Below are 21,947 nucleotides of genomic sequence, written 5' to 3' on the forward strand. Positions count from 1 at the left end.
TGGAGATTTTGAGGGAGGTGGTGGGAGAAGAGGTTGATGGTTTAGTGTTGAGGAGATGGAGAAGGGAAAGTGGATGTGGGAGGAGCAAATGAGGAAGGGTGGGTGGGTAGGGAAAGGGAGTACTGAAAACAAAGTGCGTTCTTATTGCTCTGTTGAGAAGAGTGCTGATAAGCAAGGACAGACTGGGCCCCCTTGTTTGTGCAGCTCACTGTTATTCAAATGTCCAAACATATATTTCATGTAGATCACAAAGGCTGCAAATTTTGCCTTGGGCTTGTCGGGTACATTACATGCTTGTGTACCAAGGCTTCAGGGCACACATTTACAAATCACACCTGGCGTTGTACAAACCTCATCTGGTAACTGCAGACCGAAAAGGGATAGTAACACACAAGCAGTCTTTGGCAAGATCTCCATCTGATCAATGGCCGCCGTGCCTAGAATATTGACCCCTTTAATTCATCAATGTCTTTTGGCCAACTCTATCATTATTACCCAGCCTGATCATGTCACACTGATTTGCATTCCTGACCCTCAAATTGACTGGGTCATCATTCCCCCCAACCCAAAGCTCATAAACCCCTGACTCCACAACGTCAAATCTAATTGGATTCCAATCCATCCCCATTTCTTCTTTTTTCTGCTGCTGCCACCACCAAATTTCCATGTCACCGGCAGTAAAAAATTGCAGGGCCATACTTAGCCGGCCATTAGGGATACAAGAATGATGGCATTAGTGAGTAAGCATCCTCAGAAAAGGCAATAAAGTATTTTAAAAAGCCAACTTAATCAAGTGAGTGAGGCTGCGATGTGATCATTGTTCTGAAGGTTTATAAACCTATAACGAAGCTCATTTTTGTTCAGTCTTTCTTTGAAAGCAAGAAAAAAAACTAATATTTTATAATTACAAATTATTTAAGTTTACTATCTTCATCACAATGACTGTTTCTTTTCTTAAACTGAAAAGGAGGACACTTTCCTCAAAACATTGCTTTCAATATATACAGTCATGTTCCAAAAACCTACACACCATTCTACGCACAATTCTGCGATCAACTGTGACCCAGTGACATGCTGTTAGCAAAGCATCAAATTCACACAAAGTGTTGAAGGTGCTCAGCAGGTCATGCAGCATCTGGACTCAGTCTGAGACGTCAACTGTTTAATCCCCTCCACAGATGCTGCATGACCTGCTGAGTTCCTCCATCACTGTGTGTGAATTGCTCAAGATTTCCAGCACTTGCAAAATCTTTTATGTTTATAGCAAAGCATCAAATCTCATTTCTTCTTACATACATACAGTTGATTCTCCATCAGAACTGTGGTTTCAAACCCTATCAGCGATAGCATTCCTGACCATAGCTGCTGGTCGGGACAAATAATTCTCAGGCTATCAAATGGATAGTGCCACAACAGATCCAAAGGAAGTGGACGATTAGCTGAATTTGCCAGAAATTCAGTGTTATAGTGTGTTACTGTTGGATATTAAGAGCATCCAGTAGGGCAGATCTACCCAACTAGTGAGTTATAGGAAATCGATGACCCTGGACTCGTGTGCACCATGTTACAGCTTGCTTCCAACACCCAGGCGGTACATGATCCAACAAACAGTGGAAATGACTGGCTTTGTCACCTTTCTTGAGTTTGCAAGAAAGACCCTGAGTCTGATTTACTGGTTCATTGGCAAGACGGACAGCAGGGGAGCCGTGTTGCCTGAGAGGGGGGTGCCTGTTGTAGTCACCAGAGGAGATGCTGGAGCTGGCTGCGTGATGCTGGATCTAAACTGGGTTGGGGACCTGGCCACTCCTGCCAGTGCTGCCCTCCAGTGTACACTCCGAAGAAGACAAGCATCAATCTACAGGCCACGACATTCAGGGACTTGGTCTATATTATTATTCTTCTATACATTTTTAACTATGTTTTTCTGCTATCATAATTATATGTGTTTTGTGCTGTGTAACTGTTGGTACTGTGTTTTGCACAATGGCACCACAGGATCACTGTTTTCTTTGGCTGTATTCCGTGTGGTTGAATGATAACTAAATGAACTTGAATTCACTAGCTTCAGAATAGGCGAGCTGCAGAGAAGCTGGAATTAAGAATTAATGGATTCACTGGAATTAGGAAGAGAATGGCCACAGGAAAATAAGAGAAAGAGCTACACAAAATGAAACCATTTTTCATTTGTCTCTCAGGTGAAAAGAAAAGTTTTATGTGAACATCCATCATGTTGGCGAACTAGTTCCTTCATTTCCAGTGGTTTGCCTGTGCTACTTTACAAAGTCTGGAGTACAAGATGCAGAAAGTTAAAATGAAGTACATCAAGCAGTAAGACAGACAACTAGTAAATTGTATTTCATGGCAAGGTGTTTGGAGATATGGACATAATGCTGTAATTGCACAGCCCTTAAGCAAGGACCCAACAGAGTGCTGGGGTGCCATTTTTAACCTACATTCTAAGGAAGCATATTCCTGCTAGTTGCTCTGCAGCTGAAATTGACTTAGTTCCTCGGATCAGGGGGCATTGTACACGGAGAAGAATAGGCCTAGACTTCTTTTGAGCTTAAAGAGATAATCTCACAGATTATTAAAAGCAGTAACAGAGCAGATATTAAGAAGTTCTGGCTAAAGGAAGCAAAGTTAAAGTAGAAAATTCATAACTTCAGGGTGAAAGCAACTATTTTACTTTTCATGAAGAGATTTCATTAGAGTTCGGAAGTTTAGAATCCTACATTCTGGAAGACTGTGGATGAGCAAAGCTTGACATCCACATATTTTGAGCGTGCAGAGCATGCAGGAGACCAAATGAGGCAGTGAATCTTATTGGCGGGTCTAGAAAACTTGAAGGGCCACTTTTGTTTTGATATTTCAACACTTTATAAAGTGGCTGCTATAAACATAGAAACATAGAAAATAGGAGCAGGACTAGGCCATTCTGCCCTTCGAGCCTGCACCGCCATTTGTTATGATCATGGCTGATCATCCAACTCAGAACCCCGCCCCAGCCTTCCCTCCATACCCCCTGACCCCCGTAGCCACAAGGGCCATATCTAACTCCCTCTTAAATATAGCCAATGAACTGGCCTCAACTGTTTCCCGTGGCAGAGAATTCCACAGGTTCACCACTCACTGTGTGAAGAAGTTTTTCCTAATCTCGGTCCTAAAAGGCTTCCCCTTTATCCTCAAACTGTGAAACCTCGTTCTGGACTTCCCCAACATCGGGAACAATCTTCCTGCATCTAGCCTGTCCAATCTCTTTAGGATTTTAAACATTTCAATCAGATCCCCCCTCAATCTTCTAAATTCCAATGAGTATAAGCCTAGTTCATCCAGTCTTTCATCATATGAAAGTCCTGCCATCCCAGGAATCAATCTGGTGAACCTTCTTTGTACTCCCTCTATGGCAAGGATGTCTTTCCTCAGATTGGGGGACCAAAACTGCACACAATACTCCAGGTGTGGTCTCACCAAGGCCTTGTACAACTGCAGTAGTACCTCCCTGCTCCTGTACTCGAATCCTCTTGCTATAAATGCCAGCATACCATTCGCCTTTTTCACCGCCTGCTGTACCTGCATGCCCACTTTCAATGACTGGTGTATAATGACACCCAGGTCTCGTTGCACCTCCCCTTTTCCTAATCGGCCACCATTCAGATAATAATCTGTTTTCCTATTTTTGCCACCAAAGTGGATAACTTCACATTTATCCACATTAAATTGCATCTGCCATGAATTTGCCCACTCACCCAACCTATCCAAGTCACCCTGCATCCTCTTAGCATCCTCCTCACAGCTAACACTGCCACCCAGCTTCGTGTCATCTGCAAACTTGGAGATGCTGCATTTAATTCCCTCATCCAAGTCATTAATATATATTGTAAACAACTGGGGTCCCAGCACTGAGCCTTGCGGTACCCCACTAGTCACCGCCTGCCATTCTGAAAAGGTCCCGTTTATTCCCACTCTTTGCTTCCTGACTGCTAACCAATTCTCCACCCACACCAATACCTTACCCCCAATACCGTGTGCTTTAAGTTTGCACACTAATCTCCTGTGTGGGACCTTGTCAAACGCCTTTTGAAAATCCAAATATACCACATCCACTGGTTCTCCCCTATCCACTTAGTTACATCCTCAAAAAATTCTATGAGATTCGTCAGACATGATTTTCCTTTCACAAATCCATGCTGAGTCTGTTCGATCATTTCACCGCTTTCCAAATGTGCTGTTATCACATCTTTGATAACTGACTCCAGCAGTTTCCCCACCACCGACGTTAGGCTAACCGGTCTATAATTCCCCGGTTTCTCTCTCCCTCCTTTTTTAAAAAGTGGAGTTACATTAGCCACCCTCCAATCCTCAGGAACTAATCCAGAATCTAACGAGTTTTGAAAAATTATCACTAATGCATCCACTATTTCTTGGGCTACTTCCTTAAGCATCGAGTAGCCTGATGAATCTCTCTACTTGATGAATCTGGTGAGAGAGAAGTGTGGACAGTAATCCTTACCAAGAAAGTTCAAATCTCAGAGTCATAAGGAACTCCCTTCAAGTATCACTGTCTCCCATCACCCCTCGATGGGACGGTTTTGTTGCAGCAAAACAAGCCCAGGGCTCCCACTGATTCAGCGATATTGGTGTGTTGCAATGATTTTATATATTCATATGGGGAAAATATGTGCTGTGTGTTTAATATCCAAATGCTACTTAAAATGTTATGATGCTATTGACTTATAATTGACTTATCAATATTCATGCAAGAAAAATACACGCTGTGTGTTTAATATTAAATTCGTTAGATAAACCCTTTTAGAAACGAAATTGAGTGTATTAGCCACTTATAAGTGACTATAGTTGATTTATCACCAATATTCCGGTCGTGATTAACACTCCCCCCCACCCCCCACCGGTCGGCCGGTCCACAAGAATATTGTCAATATTAAACCGGTCCGCGGTGCAAAAAAGGTTGGGGACCCCTGCTTTAGAGTAAAGAGATGTGAAGAATTGCCTCTGTATATTCAAGCTCTGACCTGCTCTTTTGGCCACAGTATTTGTGATCAGTCCAAATAGATTTCTGGTCAATGGGAATGCCCAAGATATTGATACTTAATTATGACCATGTCTATGGTGAGACTTCTCTTGTTGCAAAAAGATCATGGCCTGGTACTTACAAAGCAAGGTTTGTAACTTCCTTCAATTTCTTTGCGTATCCTCTTTGTCCATCTTGCCCAATCCTCCATCCTGCTTGTGCCTAGTGCACTGTCCTGAGGAATGGCTTGTTACAGTTATGGCAAGCTTTGGTGTTTGCTTTCCCCACTCAGCTAAGTTTTCCCACTGGACCCAGTCTGTCCACCAGTAGTATATGACATTGAATGAATTTTATCAGCTGAGAAACTGGCTTCAGCAATTCATCACCCATCTCCTCCATTAGCACATAACATTATGCTGCTCTACACTCCAGCCTTAGGAAAATAGCTTAATTAGCAAGCTGCTTTTCCTGTCTGCTGAGCACAGAAATAGCAGAAGGGCTCTGAAGGTCCAATTTTTTAAAAATGCATACTAAGATCATAAGCAATGCTTTATTTCAATCAATTCAGAAAACAGCAAGCAAAGCAGACATTTCTTCACTCTAATGACAGATGAACTTAAAAAAGCACCTGCTTGTAATATTACCAAGTAATCTCTTCAAGGTGTAGTAGTACATCTGTGACTACTTCCAATTTAAGCAGAAAACAGGGAGGTTAAGGGATACAGCCTTCAACTGAACAATTTCCCTCAAAGTACTTTGTACCCTGAATAATTCTGATCTTTCTACTCTCCAGCAGACAAGACTGATGTCATACTTTCTGTTCTTTCCTTTCACAAATTTCACATTTACCTGCTTGTTATACAGCTGAAGATCAGTTTCAACCACAGTTCCAATATAAACTGTTCTATCTGATTTGTCTTATACAAGAAGACTGCGTGTTAACTATCTTTCAGGACTTAAGAGTGCAAATTCTTCTAAGTTTTCCCAATAAAATCTGGCTTTAACCACAAGGATCCTTGGTTGAATTAAGTAGTTCTCGGATCTCGGCAATTTACTTGCAAACGTCTTGTCACCATGAGAAGAGACATTGTCAGTGTGCTGTTGACTGTGGAGTGACAGTGCACTGAAAGTCCCTTCGCATGGTGATGAAACGTTTGCAAGTAAATTGCCAAGATCGGAGATCAACTCAGCTCAACTATCAACCACATTTTCCAAATTATTTCCAGCAAGGTTCCTTATTGTGGCACCTATTTGTACAACATCCTGGATGTTTTATTATTGTTTCATAAAAATATTAATATTACGCAGTAACAGCTTCACGCTGACAGGTTTATTGACTGCTCCGACAACGCAGCTCAGTTTGGTTTGTTTTCTTTGATGGTGGTTTGCAATAATTGGAGTTGGCAAGTATACCATCACTCCTTCAGTCTCTTTTTCCAACACTATTAAGATTAAATAATTGGTTCTTGGCAGCAGAATCCACAGTTTGGGTCTAATTGAATGTTTGAAACAGAGTTAATTGTAAATTATTATCCACTGAATACTTGTGTAGAGGTATTTTTACTGCTGTGACTCTCCATTTGAGATGCAGGATTTTGCAACTGATGTAAAATTAAATAAAGGATTGTTACAGAGATGGAGGGACGACCGTGTAATTGGATCACAAGACAGGAACTGCACTTTAAGGCATTGGTCAGACTGTATTTGGAGTACTGAGTCGTTTTGGATCCCTCATCTAAGAAAGGATGTACTGGCATTGGAGAGGGTCCAGAGCAGGCTGATGAGAATGATCCCGAGAATGAAAGGGTTAGGGTATGAGGTGCATTTGATATCTCTGTGCCTGTTCTTGCAGGAGTTTAGAAGAATGGGTGGGGGGGGGGAACTCTTTGAAATCTATTCAATATTGAAATGCCTAAATAGAGTGGATGTGGAGAGAACGTTGCCAATAGTGGGGGAATCTAGGGCCAAAGGGCACAGCCTGAATATACAAGGGTGGGCCTTTAGAACAGAGATGAGGAGGAACTTCTTTAGCCAAAGGGTGGTGAACTAGTGGAATTCATTGCCACAGATGGCTGTGAAGGCCAGTTATTGAGTATATTTAAAACAGGTTGACAGAAAATTGATTGGTAAAGGTATCAAAGATTATGGGGAGAAGCAGAAGAATGGGATTGAGAAGAAAAATAAATCAGCCATAATCGAATGGGCTTATTTGACTCCTATTTCTTTGCTCCAAAAAGTATGAATAAAGGTAACTTTGAGATGTAAACTTAATAGTGAGAAATAAGCCGCCATCTCGCAGATTGAAAACCAGAGCCAGGAAGGTCACGCATTTGATTCTGGATCTCTGTGCATTAGATGAGAGGCAATGGAGATGTTACAAATGGATAGCTTGATGAAAGGAGACAGGCAAGTCCAACACACAAATACATTAAATATTGAGAGGTTGCATAAAAGAACTCTAAAATCCATAGCCTCACTGAGAAGACAGTTATATAAAAAAAAACACATGCAGATAAAAATCCACAGGTACTGTGGAACGATTTTTTTTCCACAACCCATGCTGGTTAACTTCTTAAAGGCAAAGAGACTACAGGGAAAAGAACATTTCAAATCAGAATCTCAAATTCAATAACAAGCTCAATTTTTATCATATTCAAGTGATCCTTGGCCCCCTGGATACTAGAGACAGGAACTAACTACAGCAAGCACTTCAAAGCAATCTTTCAAGAACTCCTTCAAATCCATTGACAAGATAAGCAATGTTACACTTTCTCCCACGCTAATATCCCCAGCACAGGCTCCAATTGTGCTCAGCCAGCTCCAATGGGCAGATCACATTATCCACAGACCGAACAGTAGGCTTCTAAAGCAGGCATTTCATGTCACGCTCCACTATTGCAAGAGATCTCCAGGTGAATAGAGAAAATGCTTCATGTTCATTATAAAGATCATAACCTTCTCATCAGCCCCTGGGAATCCCTGACCTGTCACTGCTTAAAATGGAGCAGCAGCATCTGGAGAGACACTGAACACCTGAAATCTCTTTTAGCTAGAGCAGACTGAGGCCAAAGTGATTAATTTGCTGTCAGTAGACTCCCCACAGACTTTTATCAGCCATCTCAAAACACAGATCTAGGGTGTAAGGATGTCATCCTAAAGACCATTAGACAAAGGAACAGAATTGGGCCATTCTGCTCATCGCGTCTGCTCCGCCATTCAATCATGGCTGATTTATTGTCCCCCTCAAGTCCACTCTGCCATCTCCCCGTAACCTTATTAATCAACAATCTATCAATCTCTGCTTTAAGTATATCCAATGACTTTGGCCTCCACAGCCATCTATGATAATGAATTCCATCTGAATAAAGAAATTACTCATCATCTCCTTTCTTAAGGGATGTCTTAGTATTTGGAGGCTGTGCCCCCTGATGCTAGAATCCTGCACTATTGTGAACATCCTCTCCATGTCCACTCTATCTAAACCTTTCAATTTTCAATAGGTTTCAATGAGATCACCCCACATTCTTCTAAGCTCCAGTGCTTACAGGCCTGGAGCCATCAAATGCTCCTCAAAAGTTGAACCTTTCATTGCTACGACCATCCTCTGAACAGTCTCCAATGCTAGCACATCCTTTCTTAGATTAGTGGCCTAAACTACCCACCATATTCCAAGTGCAGTCTGACCAATTCCTTATAAAGCCTCAGCATCACATCCTTGCTTTTATATTCTCGTCCTCTTGACGTATAGCTTGTAACAGAGCTTTGACCAGCAGCCAATCCAGATATCGGAAATCGGGAGAGGAGGGGACTTCAATCAGGTCCACCGCCTGATGATAAAAGGCAGGAGTGGTTCGCGGCAGTATAATAGAGCTTTGACCAGCGGCCAATTGGTATTTGGGATTAATTCGTTAGAGCAAATTAAGGGAAGGCAGCGGTAAGCGCAGCGGCTGTCGTCTGAGTGGATATAGTCAGAGTGGTGATCTTAAGGCTTTAGCTCATTGAGGCTTCACTCAGAAAGAAAGGGAAAGAGAAGCTCATGTTTTTCCCTTCTCTTTTTATCTCCTCAGCTAGGTATAAATGTCAGACGGGATACTGCAAAGCACCTCTTGCGGGATGTGGGGAGGCAGGGACACCCCCAGTATCCCTGACCACTACAACTGCGAGAAGTGCATCCAGCTGCAGCAACTAACAAACCACATTAAGGAGTTGGAGCTGGGACTGGAGAAACTTCGGATCATTTGGGAGGCTGAAGGGGTGATGGACAGGACATATAGAGGGGTAGTGCAGGGCACAGGAGACAGGGTGACAGTCAGGAAGGGGAAAGGGTTAAGGAGCCAATGCAGAGCTCCCCGGTGGTCATCCCCCTCAGCAACAGGTATATCACTTTGTATACTGTCAGGTGGGATGACCTAACAGAGGTCAGGTCCCTAGCACTGAGTCTGCCTCTGTAACTCAGATGGAAAGGGGGAAAAGGCACGCTGTGGTGATAGAGTATTTGTTAGTTAGGGGAACAGCCAGGGGGTTCTGTGGGCCAGGACGAGATTCCCGGTTGGTATGTTGCCTCCTGGGTACCAGGGTCCAAGATATCTCGGATCAAGTCCTCAACATTCTTATGTGGGAGGATGAACAGCCAGAAGTCGTGGTCCATGTAGGTACCAATGACATGGGTAGGACTAGTGACTAGGTTCTGCATAGTGAGTTCAGGGAGTTAGTGTAGAACCTAGTCACAGTCAGTAAGTTAAAGTGCAGAACCTCCAGGGTTGTGATCTCAGGATTGCTACCTGTGCCACGTGCTAATGAGGCCAGAACTAGGAAGATTATACAGTTTAATACGTAGCTAAGAAGTTGGTTTAGGAGGGAGAGCATAAGATTTTTGGATCATTGGGCCCTCTTCCAGGGAAAGTGGGTCCTGGACAAAAAGGACGGTTTGCACCTGAACTGGATGGGGACTAATATCCTAGTGGGAAGACTTATTAATGCTGCACAGTGGGGTTTAAACTGGAGCTGCAGGGGGATGGGAACCAGAGTGCCAGAACCGTTAATGGACAGGGCATAGCGGCAGATGTTGGTAAGACCTCAGACAAAGTTAGAGATCAAAAGGTTGAGCATGATGCAATAAAATCGAAACGGGTGAATACAAGACTGTAGGTGTTATATCTGAATGAGCGCAGTATACAGAATAAGGCAGATGAACTTGCGGATTGGTAGGTATGATGATGTAGGCATCACGGAATCATGGCTGAAAGATTATAGCTGGTAGCTTAAAGTCTAAGGATACACATTGTATCAAAGGATAGCCAGGAAGGCAGAGGGGACAGCATTATTCTGTTGGTAAAAAATGAAGTGAAATCATTAGAAAGAGATGACATAAGGTTGGAAGGTGTTAAATCATTGTGGAATGAGCTAAGGAACTGCAAGAGTAAAAAGATCCTCATGGGAGTTGTATACAGACCCCAAACAGTAGTAAGGATGTGGTCAACAAATTACAACAGGAGGTAGGAAAATGCATGCCACAAGAGTAATGTTACTATAGTCATTAGGGACTTCAATACACAGGTAGTTTGGGAAAATCAGGTTGGTGCTGGATTCTAGGAGGGGGAATTTCTAGAGTGCCTATGAGATGGCACTTAAAAGAACTTTAAGGGGCACGTGATCATAACATGATCAAATTCACACAAAATTTGAGGAGAAAGTAGGTCAGGTGTATCAGTATTACAGTGGAGTAAAGGGAATTACAGAAGCTTGAGAGAAGAGTTGGCCAGAATTGATTAGAAAAGAACACTGGCAGGGATGGCTGGAATTCCTGGAAGCTATTCGGAAGGCACATGATATATATATCCCAAAGAGGAAGAAGTATTCCAAAGGAAAGATGACACAAACAAGAGAAGTCAAACCAACATAAAAGCCAAAGAGAGGGCATATAATAGAGGCAAGATTAGTGGGAAGTTAGAGGATTGGGAAACTTTAAAAACCAACAGAAGGCAACTAAAAAGTCATTAAGAGGTAAAGATGGAATACGAAAGTAAGCTAGCTAATAATATTAAAGAGGATACCACAAGTTTCTTCAGATACATGAAGTGTAAGATGGAGGCAAAGGTGGATATCTGACTGCTGGAAAATGATGCTAGAGAGGTAGTAATGGGGGACAGTGAAATAGCAGATGAACCGAGTAAGTATTTTGCATCAGTCTTCACACTAGCAATATGGTAGAAGTTCCAGGAGTCAGAGGGCATTAGGTGTGTGAAGTTACCATAACTAGAGAGAATGTTCTTGGGGAACTGAAAAGTCTGAAGGTAAATAGTCACCTGGACCAGATTACGCAGCATTCTGAATGAAGTGGCTGAAGAGATCCTGGAGGTATTAGTAATGATCTTTCAAGAGTCACTAGATTCTGGAATGGTACCAGAAGACTGGAAAATTGCAAGTGTCATTCCACTCTTCAAGAAGAGAGAGAGGCAGGAGAAAGGAAGCTATCAGCAAGTTAGTCAGACCTCAGGGGTTGGGATGATGTTGGTGTCAATTATTAAGGATGAGGTCTCAGGGTACTTGATAAAATAGTCCACAGTCAGCATGGTTTCCTCAAGGTAAAATCTTGCCTGACAAATCTGTTAGAATTCTTTGAAGAAATAACAAGCAGGATAGACAAAGGGGGATCAGTTGATGTTGAGTTCTTGGATTTTCAGAAGGACTTTGACAAGGTGCCACACACGAGGCTGCTTAGCAAGCTACAAGCCCGTGGTATTACAGGAAAGATTGTAACATGGATAAAGTAAAGAGTGGGAATAAAGGGGGCCTTTTCCTGGCTGGCTATAGGTTACTAGAGGTGTTCCACAGAGTTCTGTTTGGGACCGATTCTATTCATGCTATATATCAATGATTTGGATGGTGGAATTGATAGCTTTTGTGCAAAGTTTGCAGACAATATGAAGACAGGTGGCGGGACAGGTAGTTTTGAGGAAGTAGAGAGGCTACAGAAGGACAGACAGGTTCGGAGAATGGGCAAAGAAATAGCAGATGGAATACAGTGTTGGAAAGTGTATGGTCATTCAATTTGGTAGAAGAAATGAAAGCGTTGACTATTTTCTAAATGGAGAGAAAATACAAAAAACTGAGGTGCAAAGGGACTTGGGAGTCCTTGTGCAGAATTCCCGAAAGGTTAATTTGCAGGTTGAGTCTGTGATGAGGAAGAGAAATGCAATGCTAGCATTCATTTCAAGAGGACTAGAATATAAACACAAGGATGTAATATTGAAACTTTATAAAGCACTAGTGACACCTCACTTGGAGTATTGTGAGATTTGTGCACCATATCTTAGAAAAGATGAGCTGAAACTGGAGAAGGTTCAAAGGACGTTCACGAAAATGATTCCAGGATTAATTGTCTTGCCATATGAAGAGGGTCTGATGTTCTGGGCCTGCATTCACTGGAATTCAGAAAAATGAGGGGTGACCGCATTGAAACCTATCCAGTGGTGAAAGGCCTTGACAGAGTGGATGTGGAGAGGATATTTCCTATGGTGGGAGAGTCTAAGGCCAGATGCAACAGCTTCATGGTGTCCTTTTAGAACAGAGATGAGGAGGAATTTCTTTAAGCAGAGTGTGGTGACTCTCTGGAACTCTTTGTCACAGGCAGCTGTGAAGGCCATGTCTTTATCTATATTCAAGGCAGAGGTTGATAGATTCTTGATTAGTCAGGGCATGAAGTTATATGGGGAGAAGGCAGGAGATTGGCACTGAGAGGAAAATTGGATTAGCTGTGATGAAATGGCAGAGCAGAATTGATGGGCCAAGTGGTCTAACTCTCTCCTATGGTCTTACAACAACCAGCTCCAACCATTCATAGTGCAAACCTCACAAAGCAACTTCTTTGACAAATCAATCTCCAACCTTACCTATAAACAGAAACATTACAGTTTAAAGGGGAATACGGAGGAGACATTGTAAATTTAGTTGCCTTTCCCTATTTCATGAAAGCCCTAGAAGCCCTAGAAGACATAGAAGAGTACAGCACAGGAACAAGCCATTTGGCCCACAATGTTGTGCCGACTCGGCTAAAGAGCAAATCAAAAACACCCAAACACTAATCCCACCTGCCTACACCATGTCCATGTATCCCTCCATCTTCCTTATATCCATGTGGCTATCCAAACACCTCTTAAAATCCTTCTATGTATGCCTACGTATCCCCTTTGGGATCCAAGGGGATCTTGCTTTGTGGATCCAGAATTGGCTTGTCCACAGAAGGCAAAGAGTGGTTGTAGACGGGTCATATTCTGCATGGAGGCCGGTGACCAGTGGTGTGCCTCAGGGATCTGTTCTGGGACCCCTTCTCCATGACTTTTATAAATGACCTGCATGAGGAAGTGGAGGGATGGGTTAGTAAATGTGCTGATGACACAAAGGTTGGGGGTGTTGTGGATAGTGTGGAGGGCTGTCAGAGGTTACAGCAGGACATTGAAAGGATGCAAAACTGGGCTGAGAAGTGGTAGATGGAGTTCAACCCAGATAGGTGTGAGGTGGTTCATTTTGGTAGGTCAAATATGATGGCAGAATATAGTATTAGTGGTAAGACTCTTGGCAGTGTGGGGGATCAGAGGGATCTTGGGGTCCGAGTCCACAGGACACTCAAAGCAGCTGTGCAGGTTGACTCTGGTTAAGAAGGCATACAGTGTATTGACCTTTATCAACCATGCGACTGAGTTTAAGAGCAGAGAGGTAATGTTACAGCTATATAGGACCCTAGTCAGGCCCCACTTGGAGTACGGTGCTCAGTTCTGGTCACTTATCTACAGGAGGGATGTAGAAAGTATAGAAAGGGTGCAGAGGAGATTTACAAGGATGTTGCCTAGATTGGGGAGCATGCCTTATGAGAATAGGTTAAGTGAACTCGGCCTTTTCTCTTTGGAGCAGTGAAGGATAAGAAGTAACCCGATAGAGATGTATAAAATGATGAGAGGTATTGTTCATGTGGGCAGTCAGAAGTTTTTTCCTAGGGCTGAAATGGCTAACACGAGAGGGCACAGTTTAAAGGTGCTTGGAAGTAGGTACAGAGGAGATGTCAGGGGCAAGTTTTTTTTAAGTGCAGAGATTGGTGAGTGCGTAGAGTGGGCTGCTGGCGACGGCGGTGGAGCTGGATGCGATAGGGTCTTTTAAGAGACTCCTGAATAGGTACATGGAGCTTAGAAAAATAGAGGGCTATGAGTAACCCTAGGTAATTTCTAAGTAAGTACATGTTCGGCATAGCATTGTGGGCCAAAGGGCCTGTATTGTGCTGTAGGTTTTCTGTGTTTCTAAACCAGGCAGTGCATTTCAGGCATCCACAAATGAGTAAAAACAAATTTGCCCTCACATCCCTCTTAAACCTACCTCCTCACACCTTGCAATACATACTTAGTGGAAGCCAATAGTTAAAGTCTTGGAAACATCTCTCATGGCTGACAGGTACACCAATGAACACTACAACAAATTCACTTTTAACTACTGCCAAGTTTCCAGCATCATTTTAATGAGAATGTTTCAGTGATGTCTTATGCAAGAAGAATTGAGCATCATTACTAAAGTTAAATCAAGTTCAAGTTCAAAGTAAATTTTTCATCAAAGTAGGTATGTCACCAAACAATACCCTGAAGATTTATTTTCTTGCAGGCATTCACAGAACAAAGTAGTACAACAGCATCAATGAAAAGCTACACAAAACTGACAAATACAGAAAGTCTGTGATGTTCACTCAGCCCGAGGCCGAGGCCGACGCCTGCTCCCGGCTTCATGTCTACGGACTGACTTTCATCCTGAACGTTATTTCCTTACTTCTATCGTTTGTACGATTTGTTTTTCCCCCTCCCCCTCTCTGCACATTGGGCATTTGACAGTCATTTTAATATGGGTTCTTTGGGTTCCTTTGCTTTGTGGCTGCCTGTAAGGACACGAATTTCAAGATTGTATAATGTATACATACTTTGATACTAGATATACTTTGAATTTCAACTTTTAAACTTGGGAAAAAAACAAGTAATAATAATAATAAATAATACTGAGAACATGAGTTGTAGAGTCCTTATAAAGTGAGTCCATAGGTTGTACTCAATGACCACTGAAGTCCTCTCTTTCAAAGCCATTTTCTTCCCCCTCACCTGCAGTGGACCACGATTGGCCCAGCTTCTGGGATAGTCTCCTGTTTGATATTAACTTCTTCAAGGAAATCCAGGACACCACCTGGATCACTGGGAACACCGTGATCTGGCCACGTTTTGAAATGATATTGCCACACTGTCCTTTCAGTGCTCCCCTAAAAGCAGAGATGTATATTTAAACCAGACAACCCACAGCAAAAAGGGGACACATTTAGTACAAAGAAACACTTAAACAAACATCAATTTCAAACTGCACTCTTACCTGTCCTACTTTAGAAAGTTTGAGCTCCCTTAAAATATAGTCATGTGCTGGGTTCTCACGAATATTTTTGACACGCATAGCACCATATTCCTTCCAGGACGTCTCATCTGGCCAGTATTTCACACATTTGCTCTGAAATTAGTCATTCAACCATTAAAAGAAATTAATATACAAATCAAAATATAAAAGTACACCAGGCTGTTATGGGGAAGAATGTGCTAGGAAGGACTGAGCTGTGAGGTAAATAAATCAAGCAGGTTTATTCCCAAGGTTCATGTTTAGGGCCATGTTTGTACCCTGACCATGAAGCTATCTTCCCACAGCCTTGCAACCATTCTACCTCAAAACCAATAGGCTCTGTCCCCAACTACTTACAGAAACTCTACACAATTCTCATTCCACACAACCCCTGCATGTATCCAGCTAAGAATAAAGCAAGTTACTAAATAAAGTTACTAAATCCAAAAAAAGGAAGAACATTTTGACGTTTACCTTACAGAGGAAAATAAGTTGATCAATAGATTTCAAAAATTTAGGTAGATAAGGATTAAATTCAGAAAAGGTGCAACCAAGGGCTACAAGAATAACTATGTTACTATAAGTAAACAATAAGCACTCATCATTATGTGCTGTGTTGTATCACGTAGGTGATTATGGCCACCATGATTGCTCTTTGGCAAAATTTTCCCACAGAAGTGGTTTGCCGCTGCCTTCTGGGCAGTGTCCTTACAAGACGGGTGAAGACAATCATTATCAATAGTCTTCAGAGATTGTCTGCCCGGTGTCAGTGGTCGCATAACCAGACTTGTGATATGCACCAGCTGCTCATACAACCATCCACAACCTGCTCCCATGGCTTCATGTGACCCTGATCGGAGGGTTAAGCACCTTGACCAAGGGTGACCTGCAGGCTAACGGAGGGAAGGAGAGCCTTAACACCTCCTTTGGTAGAGACATAAATTCACCCTACCACCCATAATAATTACTAGGGTATCAATTATCCTTAACTGAGGAAAATAATGGGATCTTGAGATGGGAACATGCAAGGGCATGTAATTACCACAGCATTTTGTGGTATAAATTCAGAGCAGCCAGCAAAAACAGGAACAGGAAATTGTCGAGAGAAGATAGAAAAATTCTATTCTCACCCCCACCCCCGAACACCGTCTGAGTTGGCAACATTCACCAGTGATTGGATGATTACTCTAGTTTGCTGAATCAATGCCTTCAGTAGGGAAATAGTTTAAGTAGATGCAGAAAGATAATGTTATTAGTACTGTAATAGGTGTGTAGCGCTTGATGCAAACTGCTGTTGAACCAGGACCGAGCACATACCAGATGCTGATTACCACCATGTCTCCGCCCAACTTATTACATTCAAATACAGGATCCCTAGACTAGCCAAACATGATTTAAAAATCGTCACGTTCAATGAGACTTACCTTTCCTCTTTCCACTTCTTTCGTTGTCATGACAATTACTCGCGAGTTTTCTTGAAAAACCATCCTCCAGAAATCATTCAGTGTATCATGCAAACATCCCTGCGTGGCAATGTAAGTCTTTTTTGGCTTGGTTGTGGATCGATTGCTCTCAATGTCATGCTGCGTTAGACAAATGAATACAGCATATTAACAAGTCAGACCTGACTAATAACTGTTAAAGAGAAAGAAATAAAGTTACATTTACTGCTTTCCCTTTAGCTATCAAAAATCAGTCAGTGTAGTTCACTAGAAACAGATTGGCCAGCTGTTAAATTATTCCATGCATTTCTAAAGTTCAAATTCAATATCAAGTTATAAATTTTAGGATGTGATTTAGACAGCTCATGGTAGATTAACAAAACTAATTTAACCCCAGAGGTGTCATAGTGACTGAATAATTTGTATTTTGAGAACTGAGATACTGGTAGAGCCTTTCATTTTCTCTTTGTTCAGCAACAAGATCAGGACCCAGTTATTTACCTACAGTTATACTTCCATAAGACCAAATGCTTTCCACAGTGATTTATCTTAAGATTACTGCTTTTCTGAACTTTGACATTCTCACTACCACCAATTATAAACACACACAAAATTTGTCATATCTCCTTCAAATCAGTCAATATAAATCCCATGTGAAAACAGAAAGCACAAAATACTCACCGTAATGAAATTAGCATTGATGTAATCAGAACCAGGTTCAGTCACATCTCCATCATGTAGGACTACTCGAGTATGGTCAACTATAAGGAAAAAATTATTGGTATTGTGTGCCAAACAACTTAACACAGAGACATTGAAAATGCTGTTTAAAACTCCCACTGGAAGAATTAAACCATAGAACAGCACAGCACAGTACAAGCCCTTTGGCCACAATGTGCTGACCTTTTAAACTACTCCCAGATCAATTCAACCCTTCCCTCCCACATAGCCCTCCACTTTTCTTTCTTTCACATGCTTATGTGAGTCTATTAAGTGTCCCAAATCTATCTGCCTCTCCCACCAACCCGGCAATGCATTACACACACCCATGTTAAAAAAAAGTTACGTTTGATATCCTTCCTGTAATTTCCTCTGATGACCTTAAAATTATGGCCTCTTGTATTAGCCATTTCTGCCGTGAGGAAAAACCTGCTAGCTGTCCACTCTTTGCCTCTTTATCAATCTTATATACCTCTATCAAGTCACTCTCTAGCTCACCAAACCTATCCTCAAAGGACAATTAGATCACAAGATATGGGAGCAGAATTAGGTCATTCAGCTCATCGAGTCTGCTTCATTATTTCATCATGGCTGATCTATTTCCCTTCTCAATCCTATTCTTTTGCTTTCTCTCCCTAGCCTTTCAATAATAACAGGCATCCGTTAGTCTCATGAGACCATGGATTTGCACCTTGGAAGGTTTCCAGGGCAGAGGCCTGGGCAAGGTTGTATGGAAGACCAGCAGTTGCCCATACTGCAAGTCTTCCCTCTCCACGCCACCGATGTTGTCCAAGGGAAAGGCATTAGGACCCATACAACTTGGCACCAGTGTCATCGCAGAGCAATGTGTGGTTAAGTGCCTTGCTCAAGGACACAACACGCTGACTGCCTCAGCCAAGGCTCGAACTAGCGACCTTCAGATCACTAGACGAACGCCCTAACCACTTGGCCAGGCGCCAACACTTAGCCTTTCGCACCCTGACTACTCAAGAACCTATCAACCCCCACCTTAAATATACACAATGACTTGGACTCCACAGCTGCTTGTGCAAATGATTCACCACCCTCTTGCTAAAGAAATTCCTCCTCATCTCTGTTTTAAATGGTTAACCCTCTACTGAGGCTGTGCACTCTGGTCCTAGATGCCCCACCACAGGAAACATCCTCTCCACATCCAATCTAGGCCTTTCAATATTTAATCGGTTTCAATGAGATCCCCCTTCACTTTTCTAAATTCCAGCAAAAAAAGGGCCAGAGCCATCAAACACTCCTCATATGGTAAGCTTTTCAATCCCGGAATTATTCTCATGAAATTCCTTTGAACCCTCCCCAATGTCAGCAAATCCTTTCTTAAATAAGGTGCCCAAAACTGCTCACAATGCTCCAAGGGAGACCTCACCAGTGCCTTATAAAGCCTCAGCATTACATGCTCACTTTAATATTCTAGTCCTCTGAAAAATGAATGCGAACATTGCATTTGCTTTCCTCACCACCCACTCAACCTGCAAGTTAACCTTTAGGGCATTCTGCACGAGAATTTCCAAGTCCCTTTGCACCAAGGATTTTTGAATTTTCTTCATTTAGAAAATGGTCTATGCTTTTATTCCTTCAACCAAAGTGCACGACCATACAATTCCCAGCATCATTCCCTTTAGGACTTCTTTGTCCATTCTCCTAATGACAAAATCTTTAGGAGAACAACATCTTCATTCTCCTAGAACTATATTCCATGAATCCAAATGCTGTCTGCCACCCCCCCCACCACTTATTTGCTGTGTCCCAAAATGGATCAAGTCAGCTGTGAAGCTATCCAGCCAGAATTTACAGTTTAAAGGTAACCAGTCACTGTTGAAGGTTAAGTAGTTACAATGAAACTTGCACATAGGAGAACAGAGGGGCTGGGGGTTAGAGAGAACATATGAAACTAGCTATGACGGGTTTGGGTGACTCCATACTTACAAGGCAGGATGTTCTTGTACCGGTTCTTATACTTATTTTCTTGCCGTTGCCCATCCTTTCGACTGTAAAGAAGCTTGCACTCCTGCTGCTGTAGTGTCTACAACAGAACACCACGGCAGGTAAATAGTCAAACTTTAAGTGGTGCAACTGTTCTTTCACTTGGTCCTGCCGTAAAACTTATTTTGTAATATCCAGCCGAGGGTAAATTGAGATGTGGCTGTGATTTTCCGCAAAGTCAGATTATACAATGACCAGAGATTCTGCAGATGGTGGAAATCTTGAGCAACAGAGACGAAAATGCTGGAGGAACTCAGCAAGTCAGGCAGCATTGATAGTTGACGTCTCAGTGTGGGGCCCTTGATCAGGACCTTATAGGAAGGGGACAGCAGTCAGAATAGGTGGGGGGAAGGGAAGGAGTATAAGCTGGCAGTTGATAGGTAAAAACAGGTGAGGGGTTAGTGGGTGGTTGAAAATTACACAAAATAAGTCTCCTTGGTGAAGAGCTACACAATGACTGCCATTAATAGGGCCATACTGAGAAATGGACTGAGGGAAAAAAAACACGCTGTAAAATCAGTCGGGCTTTGAGGCTTAAGAGATGAAGACTTTCAGCAATATTATTAATAATGGCAGTGTCTGACGGTAGTCTATCAGTCGGATAGGAACCAGAGGATTTAGACACAGTGAAATGTAGTGACAGGAATGCAAATAGTTTGACTAAGGACACAGCTGGCTGTCATTTTCATATCACTCCAGGGATTTATGAACAGTGACAGAATCCACAGAACATTATGATCTTAGTCAGAAAACATCTGCGCTTTCTGTAATGTCAACCAAAATATACACTAAATGGCAAACTGCTGTTCGAAAACAACCTAAGTTATCCTTGGAACCGAGAAGCATTTTACACCCAAACACTAACCACTCGTTTTTTTTTGGCAAATTGGCTGGGCAGTTCCAGAAACTTCTATATTTAAGATCTCCTGTAACCAAATTTTTTGCTAGTTGTTTCCACATATTTTTAAAATTATACACAGAATTTGGGCATTTCTGGCAAAGGTAGCATTTACTGCTCATCCCTAACTGGCCTGAAGTGAATAATTTCTTAACCTGAGATAGTGTGACAGACAAAGGCATACTTGTGATAATTCTGAGTGGGGAGCTCGAGGACTTACAACCTTCTTAAAATGAAGATCTCTAATATATACAGTGCTGGCCAGTGGTATCAGCACCAGACTTCGAGGCAAGTGGACCCGGGCTTGAATCTGGCTGACTCCTTGCACACTTTCCAATCCGCGCTGGGTTGAGCGTCAAGCTAGCAAATCATTAAAGAAATAGACAAAATGCTAAAGAAATGGCAATGTTGTTGCCCAATGCACCACAAGGTGTGGAGAGAAATAACAATATCTACAATACTAATACCTACATCAGAAAGGACTGTGATATTGATATTTTATGTTTCAGGCACTTTATCGTTTCATGATGTGTTTTGGTAGTAAATTGATATTATCTACATGACACACTAGTGTAGTGGTCGGCACAACGCTCTACAGTACCAGCGATCTGGGTTCAATTCCCGCCGCTGTCTGTAAGCAGTCTGTACCTCCTTCCCATGACCACGTGGGTTTCCTCCGGGTGCTCTGGTTTCCTCCCACAGTTCAACGATGTACCGGTTGGTCGGTTAATTGGTCATTGTAAATTGTCCCGTGATTAGGTGAGGGTTCGATCAGGGTTTGTTGGGCAGCATGGCTCAAAGATGTATCGGTTGGTGGGTTAATTGGTCATTGTAAATTGTCCCGCAATTAGGCTAGGGTTAAATCAGGGTTTGTTGGGCAGCGTGGCTCGAAGATGTACCAGTTGGTGGGTTAATTGGTCATTGTAAATTGTCCCGCAATTAGGCTAGGGTTAAATCAGGGTTTGCTGGGTAGCGTGGCTCAAAGGGCTGGAAGAACATGTTCTGTGCTCTTCAATAAATAAAAAATAATTATTAGAGCCGAAGTAAAGGGGTTGCTTCCTTTACCTGAAATGCTTGTTGTGAAAGACAGAACAAAATGAATACTTTACAAATCTCCTTTCCATCAGTTGTGATTTATTTTTCTCGTGTTATATTGCAAAAGAATTGATGGATCTACTGACCCCTATAGATCAAGGGTGCTGAATTGACACCATAATGACAAAAAAAACTCAGTTTCAATCCAGCAGGCAATTTTAACGAGCAATTCATTTCCCCACTCTGATGAATTCAGTGACCTTCTTATCAACACCTCTGATGAAGTCCTCCATCTTGAGGCCTATCAGCATTTAAGCACTTAAACATGAAGACAAAACAAATAATCATAATGACTTATTTTACACATTTCTAAAAGGAATCATGATGTTTGCCAGTA

The 21,947-nt window shown here is 42.2% G+C and overlaps 1 protein-coding gene across 2 annotated transcripts in view; it reads right to left on the reverse strand.

The window, feature by feature from the left end:
• The window catches only part of ptpn11a (protein tyrosine phosphatase non-receptor type 11a), a 69,477-nt gene that overhangs the window by 17,564 nt on the left and 29,966 nt on the right, over positions 1-21,947 (reverse strand). For both annotated transcript variants that reach the window (XM_063034091.1, XM_063034092.1), the window contains exons 7-11: positions 19,561-19,657; positions 17,563-17,642; positions 16,864-17,022; positions 15,422-15,553; positions 15,160-15,314 (exon numbers count right to left, since the gene is read on the reverse strand). In XM_063034091.1, the coding sequence (XP_062890161.1) occupies positions 15,160-15,314; positions 15,422-15,553; positions 16,864-17,022; positions 17,563-17,642; positions 19,561-19,657 (623 nt within the window). The remainder of the gene's footprint in view (positions 1-15,159; positions 15,315-15,421; positions 15,554-16,863; positions 17,023-17,562; positions 17,643-19,560; positions 19,658-21,947) is intronic.

The sequence above is a fragment of the Mobula hypostoma genome, chromosome 27, assembly GCF_963921235.1.
Source record: "Mobula hypostoma chromosome 27, sMobHyp1.1, whole genome shotgun sequence".
NCBI lineage: Eukaryota > Metazoa > Chordata > Chondrichthyes > Myliobatiformes > Myliobatidae > Mobula > Mobula hypostoma.